At 41.2% G+C, this 14081-nt stretch overlaps 1 protein-coding gene across 5 annotated transcripts in view; it reads right to left on the bottom strand.

Annotated features, from left to right (window-relative positions):
- Nucleotides 1–14081, bottom strand: part of Chd2 (chromodomain helicase DNA binding protein 2) — a 137140-nt gene that overhangs the window by 74348 nt on the left and 48711 nt on the right. For 4 of the 5 annotated variants that reach the window (XM_008852336.3, XM_008852337.3, XM_017802977.2 and 1 more), the window contains 6 exons: nucleotides 11919–12144; nucleotides 11118–11218; nucleotides 10066–10110; nucleotides 9553–9731; nucleotides 7258–7382; nucleotides 2175–2391 (listed from right to left, as the gene is read on the bottom strand). In XM_008852336.3, coding sequence (XP_008850558.1) covers nucleotides 2175–2391; nucleotides 7258–7382; nucleotides 9553–9731; nucleotides 10066–10110; nucleotides 11118–11218; nucleotides 11919–12144 — 893 coding nt within the window. Of the gene's footprint in view, nucleotides 1–2174; nucleotides 2392–7253; nucleotides 7383–9552; nucleotides 9732–10065; nucleotides 10111–11117; nucleotides 11219–11918; nucleotides 12145–14081 lie in introns of those variants that run through there. The other variant, XM_017802979.2, reaches the window with a different exon arrangement.

Here is a 14081-nt window from a genome sequence, read left to right as displayed (position 1 = left end):
TTTTTTGGTTTTTTTGAGACAGGGTCTCCCTGTAGCCCCGGCTGTCCTGGAACTCACAGAGATCCGCCTGCCTCTACCTCCCGAGTACTGGGATTAAAGGCATGCGCCACCATGCCCAGCCTTTTTTTGGTCTTTTTGAGACAGGGTCTCAATTGGCCTTGAATTCAGAGATCCTCCTGCCTCTGCCTGGAATTAAAGACACACACCACCACACCCAGTCTGGTACATTCTCTTTTAATAACAAATAAATTAGGAAAATTAACTACTATAGTCTTAGAAAGTCAAAATTAGGGCATTGAAATCTAGGAAGTTAGATGATTTTTTAAAATTAATTCATCTGTATGTGTTTTTCCTCCATGAATGTAGGTGTACTATGCCCATGCAATGCCACAGGAGACCAGAAGAGGGTGTTGGGTTCCCCTGGAACTGGAGTTTCGAATGGTTGTTAGCTGCCATTGGGGTGCTGGGAACTGAACCCAGGTCCTCCAAGCAACCAGTTCTTAACCACTAAGCTATCTCTCCAGCCCTTAGAAGATTTTGTTTTTGTTTTCTTTACAGGGTTGGCAATCAAACCCAGGGTCTTAAAAATGCTAAATCTATCATTGAGCTATACTCCTACCCAAGTCAGACAATGTTAGTGTCAGTATTTAATAGAAACAAATTTAGCTTTCCTTTTCCTCTTCTAGGGACGGCATTTTCAGGCACTCAGAATGGTCCAGCATTTGACATACCACTGTAGGCTTTCCTACAACATAGCTTCTAACAAAACTATGCTGTCCTGAACCCCTGGTAACAGGATTGTTTACCTTTATACCAAGAAGGTTGGGAAAGCACCAACAGGGCCTATGGCGGTTCTATATGTGCTAAATGTGTTTGTGACAGGATAAAGCATGCTTTCCTTATTAAGGAGCAGAAAATAATTGTGAAAGTGTTGAAGACCAAGCACAGAGTCAGAAAGGGAAACAACCATGAGGCTTTTCTAAGTAATAAAAACCACAGCTTGTTCTATGGAAAAAAAATAATAATTAAAAAAAAAAAAATTTGAAAGCCAGGCTCATGCCTTTAATCCCAGCAACTGGGAGGCAGAGGCAGGTAGATCTCTATGAGTTCTATACCAGCTGGGACTACAGGGAGAGCCTCCCTCAAAAACACCAAAAAAATATATATATATATATTAAAACCATATCATTTCCTTTATTTTTATTTCATTCTTCAAAGTTATAGAACTTCATTCTAGGAGATTGGGAAAACTTTTTTTTTTTTTTTTGGTTTTTTTTTAGACAGGGTCTCCCTGTAGCCCCAGCTGTCCTGGATTTACCATGAAGACCAGGCTGGCCTTGAACTCACAGAGATCTGCCTGCCTCTGCCTCCCGAGTGCTGGGATTAAAGGTGTGCGCCACCATGCCCGGCTAACATTTTTTTTTTTTTTTAATCTTTTTGAGACAGGGTCTCCCTGTAGCTCCAGCTGATCTGAAACTCACTTTGTAGACTAGGCTGGCCTTGAACTCACAGAGATCCCTCTGCCTCTGCCTCCCAAGTGCTGGGATTAAAGGCATGTACCACCATGTCCGCCTCTGGGAAACCATTCTAATAATTCAAGTCTTCAGTAATATTTCTGCTAAAATAGCAATGATACTAATTTTTCAAAAGGAAAAGTAAATCTCAAACAAAGTGTCTTAAAAATATAGAAGCAGTGCATGCCTATAATCATAGCACTTGGGAGGCTGAAGTAGGTCCATTGCCATTAGTATGAAGCCAGCCTGAGCTACACAGTGAGACACTGGGAGGGAGAAAGAAAGGGAGGAAGGCAAGGAAGGAGGGAGGGAGGGAGGGAGGGAGGGAGGGAGGGAGGGAGGGAGGGAAGAGAGGAGTGAGGAGAAGAGGGAAAGGAGAAGGAAGGCATGGAGGGGAGAAGAATGATTCAGAGAAGAAAAATACTGCAATCCAGCTAATAGAGATACCCATTTGTATACTGCGATTTTAAATCATAGTAATATGTTTTATTCAATGTTTTAAAGAATGACATTCATTTTGACAAACCCCCAATACTGAGGTCACAGCACTGTGTATGAATAATTTTACTACAAAATTTACTAACAAAAAGCATATAAAATGCTTTAAGTCAATTTCCAAAATATATGTTTAACAGATTCTTCTGAACGCTATTTACACACCGTATTTCTGCTCATCAGGTCACCTATGTAAACCACTACATTAATCTCCGGTGCCCAAATTTCAAATTCCCTCTGCCATGAAGTGAGGGTGGATAGAGGGACGACGATGAGGAAGGGTCCATACAGCTGGTGCTGGTGGAACAGGTAGGAGAGGAATGATATGGTCTGTATGGTCTTTCCTAGGCCCATTTCATCAGCAAGAATTACACTGTTACTTCTGCAGTAAGAAAAAAGTAGAAATAAAACAATTGTTAGTTCACCAGAAAGAGTATGTGTACATACAATACTATCAACGCTTTCATACTGACAGCATAAAAAGGCAGCAGTGTGACTTTTAAATGACTTAAGCATCCTATATAAGGAAGAAAGCAGAAGCTATCAATAGCAAAACAAGTGACCTTTCTCTAAGGATTTCAAGATAGTCTCCAATTGTTCTTATCTTACATTCAAAATTCTGAATTATATCTCAGACCAGAGACTATCCCTTGTAACAGAGAAAGCAGGTTTATTATACATGCATAAGCATGTAGCCTTCGTGTGCATCAATACATAAAACATGAGCAGAGTGGTTACTGACACTGATGAAGTCTGCTAGTCATGTGCCTTTCCTCAAATTACCTTCTCCATTCCATGCATGCCACGGACTGCTTAAAACTACATATGCTATTTCCTAGGCCTACTTGTTGCAGGTGCAAAGAGCTTTGTTTTTGTTGTGTGTGTTTGTACTGCCAGGGATAGAACTGAGGACCATGTATGTGCTAGGCAAAGAGGAGCTGTTTTAACTATGCCACAGTCTAGACTATTATATTTTTGGACCTACTGAATGAGACTATCTGGGAAAGGGCACATGATTCTGAGGTTTTATTTTCTGTGAGGCAGTCTTATAATGTAGTCCAGATTGGTCTGCAATTTGCAGTCCCCCTGCCTCTGTTTCCCAAGTGCTAATGTTAGATTCTATAATTTTCACAACCACCTTTGAAGATTCTGATGCAGGTATTCTGTGGATCATAGTTTAAGAAGCACTGCTCTAGGAAATACTTGAATTTCAGTAAGACATGTCCAAAAAAAAAAAAAAAATGTGCAGATATAAGAAAAAGTAACAAATGACAGAGTTAGGGAAGTATGTTTGGGGAATAGAAAGTAGCCAGTTCAGCTGGAAATTAGAAATCTGAGTGTGGAGAAGTTTGTAGACATCATTAAATGGTTCTTTAAGGGCCAGAAAGATGGCTCCGTAGGTAAAGGCACATGCCACCAAGTCTAATGAATGACATGAAAAGTGCAATCTTGCTGAGGGTGGTGGCGCACACCTTTAATCCCAGCACTCAGGCAGAGGGTAAGTTCAAGGCCAGCCTGATCTACAAGGCAAGTTCCAGGCCAGCCAGGGATACAGAGTGAGACCCTGTATCAAAACAAAACAAAAAGGGCTGGAGAGATGGCTCAGAGGTTAAGAACACTGGTTGTTCTTGAAGAGGACCTGGGGTCTATTCCCAGCACGTGGCGACTAACAACCTTCTGTAACTCCAGTTCCAGGGGATCCAACACCCTCTTCTGACCTCTGTAGGCACTGCATGACACAGGTGCACTTACATACATGCAAGCAATGTACTCATACAGATAAAATAAAAATAGTATTTTCAAAAAAAGTTTAATTGCCAGAAACCACATGGTGGAAGGAGCAATCTGATTCTGACAACTTGTCCTCTGACCTTCATTCACACATGCATACACACAGCAGTCACATATACAAAATAACTGAAAAAACTTTTAAATGAATAAATAAAAATAAGGCTACAGTGTCTGCCCTGAGCTGCAGGTTCTGGGTTTCCCCAGTGCCAGGAACTGTAGGACTGACAAGGATCCTCACAGCTCTGAATTTGCTTGTTATTTATGGCTTTGTGACGCTTCTGGGTATCCCAATCTAATCTGAGTCCTTCCCAACCTCCAGCTGCTTACATGACCCAATTCCAGTGCTGTCAACTCAGTTTGCAACCCCTCAGTAGCTATGCTCTTCTGGCCTCCCCAGTTGCTGCCTTTAGCCAGGGACTTCTCAGAGCTCTTTTCCCTGTAGACACTAGCTCTCCTTCCTGCCTTCAGAGCCAGAGGAGAGGAATGAAAGGTACTGACAGATTCTCTTAGAGAGTTCTGCTGAGCCTGGCTTGACAAGGGTCCTTGGTCACTCTCCCCTTCCTTCCTATCTTCTGACTTTTCCCTAGACTATCAGGAGAGTTTAACTATTATATGGATCATCATATCTCTATAGATGAGAGAAATGTCAGGACACCTGTTTAGAAGTAGGGGCAGCAGGAAGTGCACCCAAGGAAGGCAGGTGCTGAAAGCCAGACTTTCTCAGGAGCCATGGGTGAGTCTTCACTTTACTCTGTCCTGAGAGTCCTGGCAAGAGGGATTTTAAGACACATATATTCTTGCTCCTCTGTCATTAGAGAGGCTAGTGCCCCAGGTAGCCCAGGCCCTCCTTCTCTTGGTGACACTCATTTCAACAAAAAAACAAATCCATGTTCACATGCCAAATGAAACAAGACCACTGATAGTTTATATAGATGTTTCATCAATTAACCCAGGAACTAATCACAAATTAAATACAGAAGTTAAAGGTGTCCAGTGGAAAAAACACAAGGTATTTAATCCCCTACAAACAGACAATGACTTTATAGTACATTGTATGTTCCACAGAAGTGAGGTTTTTTTGTTTTCGTTTTTGTTTTTTGATCTTTTTGAGACAGGGTCTCCCTGTAGCACCAGCTGGCCTGGAACTCACTATGTACACCAGGGTGGCCTTGAAGTCACAGAAATCCGCCTGCCTCTGCTTCCCAAGTGCTAGGACTAAAGGCATGCACCACCATGCCAAGCCTAGAAGGCAGTTTTAGAGGAAGGTAGAGAAAAGAACGAAGGAGACCACATTGGAAGAAGATTAAGGAAGTATTCATCTGTTAGTAGAACAACCTACACCCAATTTTCTTTAGTTTAGATGAAGTATATTCTTCTAAGTAATTTCCCCTCACTCCCTTAACCTTTCCACAGTACTGAGTGGTTAAGTTTCTCCACTATTTCTATTTTCTAAGAAACTGTCACTGTTAATATATATAAGCTCAAATAGACTTGAATTAGTTCACCTGTATTTCTAAAACCAGATCAAAAGAGGACATTACCTAATATAACATTCCTATGATGGGGGCCTACCATCTGGTTAGGGTCTTTTCAGACTTGATATATTCCCTCTCTCTCTCTCTCTCTCTCTCTCTCTCTCTCTCTCTCTCTGTGTGTGTGTGTGTGTGTGTGTGTGTGTGTGTGTGCGCGCGCGGGCGCGCGCGTGCAGCAAACATGGTGGTAAATACCTGGCTCTCTCCCTCCACCTTGTTGAAGCAGTCTTCGAAGCAGTCTTTTCTTTTGCTGTTATAGCACCATGTACCACCACAGGCTACCTAACCCACAAGCCTCCATGCAGTTCTCCAGTCTTTGCCCCCATCTCCCTGTAGGAGAGCTAGGATTACAAATGCAAGCCACCACAGCTAGCTTTTTAACATGGAATTGACCAATAATGAATTCTTTAAAGTGTTTTGTTTTTGTTTTTAAATGCTGCTAGGTGTCATGACTCATGCCTTTAATCCCAGCACTCATGAGGCCTCTGCAGGCATATCTCTGAGTTCAAGGACAGCCTGGTCTACATGAAAAATCCCAGGCCAGCCAAGACTACATAGTAAGACCCTATCTTGAAAAAAATTAGACTGACGACCAGAAAATTGTGCAACTCTGAACAAGGTTCCTGGTATCCTTGCTTCTAAGCCTTCAACTGTAAAAGGGTTAATTACAATCTCTTTAAATCAGGTCTACATTTTTAGATATATATTTTAGATATACTTTCTAAAGGACAGGACATCTAAAATGTCTAAATGGACATTAAATGTCTAAATGGACATTAGGACATCTAAAATCTCCTATCCTTTAGAAAGTATAGGACACAATATCCTTTGACAGGAAAATCTGTTTTATTTTTTCTTAACGATTATTTTTTTTTTATATGCATGAGTGTCCTTTTGCCTGAATGTATGTAAGTGCACCACACGCATACAATGCCCAAAGAGGACAGAAGGTGGTGTTAGCTCTCCTGGAACTGGAGTTTCAGATGATTGTTAGCTGCCATGTGAGTGCTGAGAATTGAACCCAGTCCTCTGGAAGAAGAGCAAGCATTCTTTACTGCTGAGCCATCTCTCCAACTCCAGGAAAACCTTTTAAAAAAATATTCTTTCCCAATTTCATACATATAATGTTCTTTGATCACTCTCCATTATCATGTTATCGTCTCCTTCCCCCCACCACTGAACTGAACCCCTTCGTCCCCTCCTATTTTCACTTTGTGTGTGTTTGTTAATTGGGGTTGCCTGTCTGAGCATGGGGGGAGTGGGGGTCTTAAGGAAAAGTGTTTTCAAGCAGATGATTATGAGACCCAGTTTCTCATACAAATTGAAGCTCAAGATTTCTAAATTTCATCCGAGTCTTAAATAGTACATTAGATTGAAAAAACAAGAACAGTGTAGGTGTAGCTCTCTGGGAAACAGTTATTGTAAATGTGTCTCTAACTAGAAACCATCTTCCTAGCACTGAGGACAAATTTATGTATTTTTATTTTCAAGCTGTAGTTTAATTTTTCCTTTTTTTTTTTTGTCTTTTTGTCTTTTTGAGACAGGGTCTCCTTGTAGCCCCAGCTGTCCTGGAACTCACTATGTAGACCAAGCTGGCCTCGAACTCACAAAGATCCACCCACCTCTGCCTCCCAAGTGCTGGGATTAAAGACATGTGCCACCACACCCGGCTTGTAGTTTAATTCTTAAATGAGGACAGCTGCTTTGCTATGATACAACGAAGGTACTAAGAGTGTGGGAAAAGGGACCTGTAGATAGGCATTAAAGGTACTTCTCACATTAAGCGTCACATAAGGACAGAGAAATCATGTCTGTCTTGAATCACTGTTAAATTCTCAAGGCTTAAATGGCTCCACAGCACTCAGTAATTAGGATAATAGTAAGCCAAAAACAGTAAAGAAAATCTCAAATGTATTTCTACCTACTTGCACCAGGAATGAGCAAGCCAGTTGAGACCCTCTAGCTGATAATCTCGGAGCTCCAAATTTTCCCCTCCTAAATATGCTGGTTGTTTCTTTAAAGCTACAAATCGTGGTCTTTGCTTCAGTGCCTAAAAAACAAAAATTAACAAAGCCCAAGTCTGAGAAAGTTTTCTCCCTGCTCTTAATTACAATGTCAGCCACAATTTATGCATTCTCCACCAAAGATAAAAAAATTAATTTTGGTAATAAATTGCCATTCTCATCCCATGTTATCCTAGTACTCTATGTCCCAGATTTCATTCTAAAAAATATCTTTAAATTTGTGCTATGCTTGTCTGGTTTGACTCTATTTCTGAGATGTGCAACATGTGCAGGAGACAGCTGAGGCTACAAGTGTTGAATACCCTGGAACTGGAGCTGCAGGTGGATGTGAACTGCCGGATGTAAGTGCTGGGAACTAACACTGGTCCTCTGCAAAAACAGCAAGCACTTTTAACTGCTGAGTCAGCTCTCCAGCCCCATTTTAAAATACGTTTAGAAAACTTGTTCTTTTTCTGAAATAAATTTGTGAACAACATTAATTAGCACTTTATTTTCACATCACCTTCACTGCATGGCAATGAGTCTCTTATTTTCCCAAGCAGAGTTATCTTCTTGTTACCAATTTCTTAACAATATAAAATAATGGCCTTTGGGGACATCTGTCATGTTACAATATAGGATTTGGAAATTCTGAAATGTGGTCCACCCACCTTGAGCCCCTAACTATGTGACTTTAGTTTTCAGAAGGAAAAGTTGCTCTTTTCTCACCACCGAAGGTTTAAAGACTTGCATTCTACTACGGTCAAATCTACTATTTGTACAATTCTATGGTCAATCAGTTTAGGAAGCAATGGATGAAAAAGTTATGCAAATTTCTTTTTTTCACTCATGTGTGTCTCTGTAAGGTGAATTTAAAGGAGGAATTTATTCAGCATAGACGTCCTTTTTCAAGGTGAATTTTCTGTGGAGCCTGTTTTGAGAAACTTAACAGTATTTGGTTACTGACAGTCTCCTGTGTAAGGGAACAATGAATGGAGCTCCTCACTGTCACCCTCCAGACACCTGCCATTCATCGACTTGCCATGCTGGCACCTGTATACAACCCTTCCAGGCCTCAGCTGATTAGCCCTCCATGTATTTTTCAATCTTCAATCAGTACCTTCTGTAACATCTTAAGGCTGGATCTTCTAGTTCCATCCTCCTACACACTGGCATTAGATGAAGCTTTTAAATAAAATGCTGATCTCATACTGCTCTTCTACTCTGCAGAACACCAACAGCTGCAGCAAAATATTCTTCCTTCCACATAGTCAGTACACACACTGAAATGCTCTCACCAACATCTATCTCCCTCTCAAGCCTTGGGGTTGGGTAGTTTGCTCTTAGTCCCTTTTCATAGGATGTCAATACCAGGATCCTTTCTTGTACACCATTAAGCACCAATCCATTCCAGGGCCAGAGGCAATCTAAGCACTACCTGCTTTCCTCTAAAAACCTCTTCAATAAGACCAATGGAACTCTTGTGACCTCTATCTTTGCTCTCTGACCATGGATTCTCTATCAAACACATGTGATCAACAATCACACACTGTCCTTCACACACATAAGTTTGGTGTTATTCATATGAATTTCAATTTCTCTGAGACAGAGTTCTTTCTCATATGTATGTTCATTACTCTGAAGAACCAAACAGTGTAGATTTGACAAATTCTATAGAAGGAAAAAAGATTTGTACAGTCAATCTAATAATAAAAAAGACTGTATTTAGTTTCTACGGCATTCTCCTTTCCTCTATATTTTAAAGTATTTAAATATTTTCAAGTATTTCCAACGATATATCTAATTCCATAAATTATAAAAATCAGAAAAGTCATTATATAATTCATTCTTTCCTTTTTCCTTTGAGACAAAGTCCCATGTAACCCAGGCTGGCCTTGAACTCACTGGGTAGACAAGATGACCATCATTGACCTTCTCATCCTCCTGCTTCCACCTCCTGAGTCCTAGAATTACAGACATGTACCACACCATGCCAAGTTTTATATATTGCTAGAGATGGAACCCAAGACTGTGTGCCTATCAAGCATGTACTAACTGAGCTATATCCCCAGCCCATACTGTATACTGTAATTATTTTTATTTAATGTCACTTTTAAATCATCATTTACTCTTGTAGTGTTTTTGCTTCTAAGTATCAGTGTGACTCTTTACTCACAACAACTTTATAAAAAAAAAAAAAAAAAACCATCATCAAACCTTGCATTCTCTTGTTGGGATAGTTTTTGAGTTGTTCCGACTATGAAAGCTGTCAATGCAGTTCTGGAACTTCTTTCCAATCAGGGCTTCATCTTCCCAGCTACATTCTGAATAGGGTAGTCCCATCCACTTGCATAAATATTCAGGCTCATTTGAAGGTGCTGGCTTCCGACTGTGAGCTATTATTGTATATAAGTATTTATAGAACAATGTCAGTTAAAAGTAGGGAGTGACACATGGCGGCTATGAACCATCCTTAACTCTAATTCCAGGAGAATCCAAAGCCCTCTTCTGACCTCCGCAGCACTGCACGACACGAGTGCACTCACATACATGCAGGCAATACACTCATACACATAAAATAAAAACAATAAATAAAATATTTTTAAAAAGTAGGGAGTGACATTCTTTTTTAGTGCACAATCAATAAACACAATGTGACAAAACTACATAATCTGGAAAACATGAAGTGCTCATATATACTAAACATTTATAAAAAGACCTGTTACTTACCTGGAAAATCCGTTTGACCCAATGTAGATTTACTTGTCTTCATAGCTAAGCAAATACAAAATAAGACAGAAAAGTTATAACCATACCAAGTAAGGTGGAAAGACAGGTCTTATATATGCTTATTTACCTCACATTTAAAAGAACTCGTTCTCCCCTCACTCTAGCCTACCATCCCAGTACTCTGTTCCCTTTGAAAATACAGCTCCACTGAGGAGCTGTTTATACTCAAAGGCCCTCATTCTCTCCTGAACACCCCAGGCAGACCTGAACTGCCAGCAGTCATTTAGTGGGCCCCTTTCACTGATGTCAGATCTCCCCAACCTAATCAAGTAAAACATTTCCACATCAGCTTCTTCTGCTAAGCCTTGCAAAACTGCTATTCTGTCTCCTTTGTTTACTGGCTTCTTCAGACTTCTGCACACTAGAATGTTCTCAGACTTTTCTCACCATATAGACTCTATGGTCCCAATAAATTTGAGGGTTTAATTATTAGCTACATACTGATAATTACCCAAATGTAAATCTTTAAGCCAGACTAAGGGGTTTTTTTTTGGTCTTTTTGAGACAGGGTCTCCCTGTAGCCCCAGCTGGCCTGGAACTCACTATATAGACCAGGCTGACCTTGAATGATCTGCCAGCCTCTACCTCCCAAGTGCTGGGATTAAAGGCATGTGCCACCATGCCCAGCTAAGCCAGACTAAGTTTTAAACTCCAGACTAACAATACTAAGATGACCAAATTTCTAAGTATCAAACTAAGCAATTGATTTCAAACTCAAAAATCAGTTCTTCTCTTCATCCTATCACTTCAATAAATGGCACCTCTACTCTTGCAAAATCCTTGCAAGCCAACATCCTTGATTCTTCTGCCTCTCATCCCCACACATCCAAATTTATAAGCAAATACTCTTAGGTCTTCCTTCAAAATAAATCTAGGCATCTGACTAGTCTCAAGAAGCAAACCTGCAAAATGCATTTCCTTCTATTTCTCCTAAATCCAAGTCATTTTTCTCCCAGTTTAAACATGGCTAAAGTAAGTTTTGGTGAACTTACCTATTACTCTTTCTACTATCTGATACTGTTTATTCAACTCTGATGCTAGCTCCTGTTGGCAATTGAAATATTCAACATCTTCAGGAGAAACTTTCCCTAACCTAGACAGAAGAGGTTAAAAAGAAAAAGAAAAAAAAAAAAAAAAGACATGTAACAATTAGATTTTGGAGATCCATACACACATATCAGAGCAAAAAAATGTAAGCTTACTTGTTTCCATGTGACCCTTTGGTAATCTTTACTAGTAATAAGTCTATGACATTTTGAGGGGAAAAAAATAAAACCTTCAGATCATTTCTGCAAATTCTACGAAACCAAGAATAATTTTAAGTATATCATAACTCAGGAGGTTCCAGACATTAACTCATCAAAAGTACCTAAGTCTAACCACAGAAAAATAATAAGCTACTTTAGCAACTGGCTCTAATACAGGCTACCTAAATTCAAATCATGGGTTCGCATGAAGTTACTCTGTACTCATCCCATCTACAAAACAGGGGTGACAAATTAAAATCTCAATTTACTGTTAAGAGCAAACAATGTGTATCAAAACTTTAAGAGATAGGAAAACAATGTTAAACAAGCTATTAACTGAAATTTAGTGGCCATATATTAAAAAGTATAATGTCATCAGGTCACAATTTAGAAAACAGAACTGTAGATGCTCCATGCTCCTTGATCATATGACCAAGGCAAAACATGAACTCCATGATAGCTGTGTTCTCCATGCATTATATTAAAGCCTTCCCTTCCCTTCCCTGAGGTTGGAAATATCTCTTTAATACATGATGGGCAATGTACCATTGTTTGATTTCATCCTCTTTTTTCTTGAAATTCTCTAGTTTCTTGAGGCCCTTCACTTTCTGTTGCTGTAAGGATTCTTCACTCTCCCAGGTGCTGTGGATATAAGACCAACCCTTCCACTTGATGAGGTACTGGATTTCGCTTTCATCCTTCTCAGTGTCAAGGTTACCACTAGGATCTCCATTAGCTTCAACAGCATATACAGTAGTACAAGCTCCAGTAGCTGTAAAAAGGTTCAGGTAAACTTCAAAGAACAGAAGAAACCAGACACGAAAAAGTCCCCAATTAAGCAACTGTCAAAGAATCTTTTCTAGAATGCACCACCAAATGAATGAATTACCAAATGTCTTTGACTTAAATAAGCAGAAACTTACAACACAGGAGGGATTCAGTAATTTCAAATTTCCTAAAAATGTTAGCCATATATATATATATATATATATATGTATAAATTGGTCTTTCTGACACAGGGTCTCCCTGTAGGTACAGCTGGCCTGCTGGCCTCCAACTCAGAGGCCTGCCTCTGCCTCCTGAGTGCTGGAATTAAAGGCCTGTGCCACCATGCCCAGCTTCAATATTTTAAAACATTTAAAAGCTTCCAGGTAAAATCAAGTCTTTCATCCAAAAAACAGCAACATTCTTTTTTTCTTGGTCTCAATGTACTCAAAGAGCAGATTGATCTCGATCTCTCTCTCTCTAAGAACATGTCTAAGAAATCAAAATACCCATTCCTCACTTACCTTCCCCAAAGGGTTGCTAATCCCCTTATTCTCAACTAAAATCAGAATTAAGGGGAAAGGAGGTGAGTCAGGGATACGTGGCAAGTTCCTGATCACAATGTATGTGTGTGTGGGGGTGGGGGGGGTTAAGACCCAATTTCAAATATTTGGAGTTGAAATTCAAATTTTCAAAGCTGGAATATGGCCCTCTGCTTCCCACGGCCTGCACAGCCCACCAGCCTCTCTTGGGTAAGTTCATCACACCCTCCCTGCTTTGACGCCCCCAGCCTTATTCACCCTCCCATCTCCCTCTACCTGTCTCTCCTCCTAGCCTGGGTGCTGTCCCATACCGTGTCTTGGCACCCCAGACACCAGGGGAACCACCACTGCTTCCTGATACTTTGCATCCAGACCAACCCAGTTTCTTCGTGGTCCACAGGAGCCCTCTAGGCCTGGCCCAACCCTCATGTCCCTCTATTTCCCGCCGCCAGCCTCTTTCTGGACACCAGGGGCTGACCTCCCGGCTGGATCCATAATCCACCACTGCTTCCTGATCCCTTGCATCCAGATGAACCCAGTTCCTTTTTGGGGGGGGCAAGGGGAACCAGATCCCTCAGGGCCAAGTCCCGCCCTCACCTCCCTCTGCTTCCCTGGGCCTGCACAACCCGCAGGCCTCTCTCTCCAGGGTAAGTCCATCGCACCCTCCACGCCTTGACTCCCCGCCTCATTCACCATCCCACCTCCCCTGCCCATCTCTCCTCCTAGCCTGGGTCCTGTCCCATTCCTTGCCTTGGCACCCCAGGCTGACCCAGTTCCTTCTCAGGGTCCGCTGGAGCCCTCTGGGTCTACTCCCGCCTTCACATCCCTCTACTTCCCTGCGGAACAACCTGCCAGCCTCTTTCCTGGACACCAGGGCTGACCTCTCCGCTTCCTGATCCTTTACACCCAGACCAAACTAGTTCCTCCCTGCAGTCCCCAGGAGTCCTTGGAGCCTATTCCCGCCCGCATCTACCTTTGCATCTCTGGGTGGCATGGCCACCAGCTGCCCTAGGCCAGCATCTTTCCTAGGCCCTCCTCCCAGGTCAGTCCAACCCCCAAATTCCTGAGGACATCTTTCCTGGAGGGATCCAGACCTTAGGAGAAAGCCTGGGAGCGTCTGATCCTCATCTGACTTGGGCCTCTGTGGGGAATCCTGAACACAAAAGCAATCTGGTCACTCCAATATAAAATCAAAAGAAAGGACACGAAGCTTACAGAAACCATCTTTTCATGCCCAAAAAAGTAAATCACAAAAAAACATAAAGTTCACAAAAAGAAGCAGACCTAAACTTGAAGGCTTGAGTCTCACACAAAAATCAGAAACTACAAAAGAAATCCACCTGTCAAAGTCACAGAGGAAAAAATAATAACATGAAAAACCCAAATAATATATCCCCACCAA

This window comes from Nannospalax galili, unplaced genomic scaffold (assembly GCF_000622305.1).
Source record: "Nannospalax galili isolate Female #2095 unplaced genomic scaffold, S.galili_v1.0 scaffold63, whole genome shotgun sequence".
Taxonomy (NCBI): Eukaryota; Metazoa; Chordata; class Mammalia; order Rodentia; family Spalacidae; genus Nannospalax; species Nannospalax galili.
Note: the sequence above shows the minus strand (reverse complement) of the source record. Positions and strands in the feature narration are given on the sequence as shown.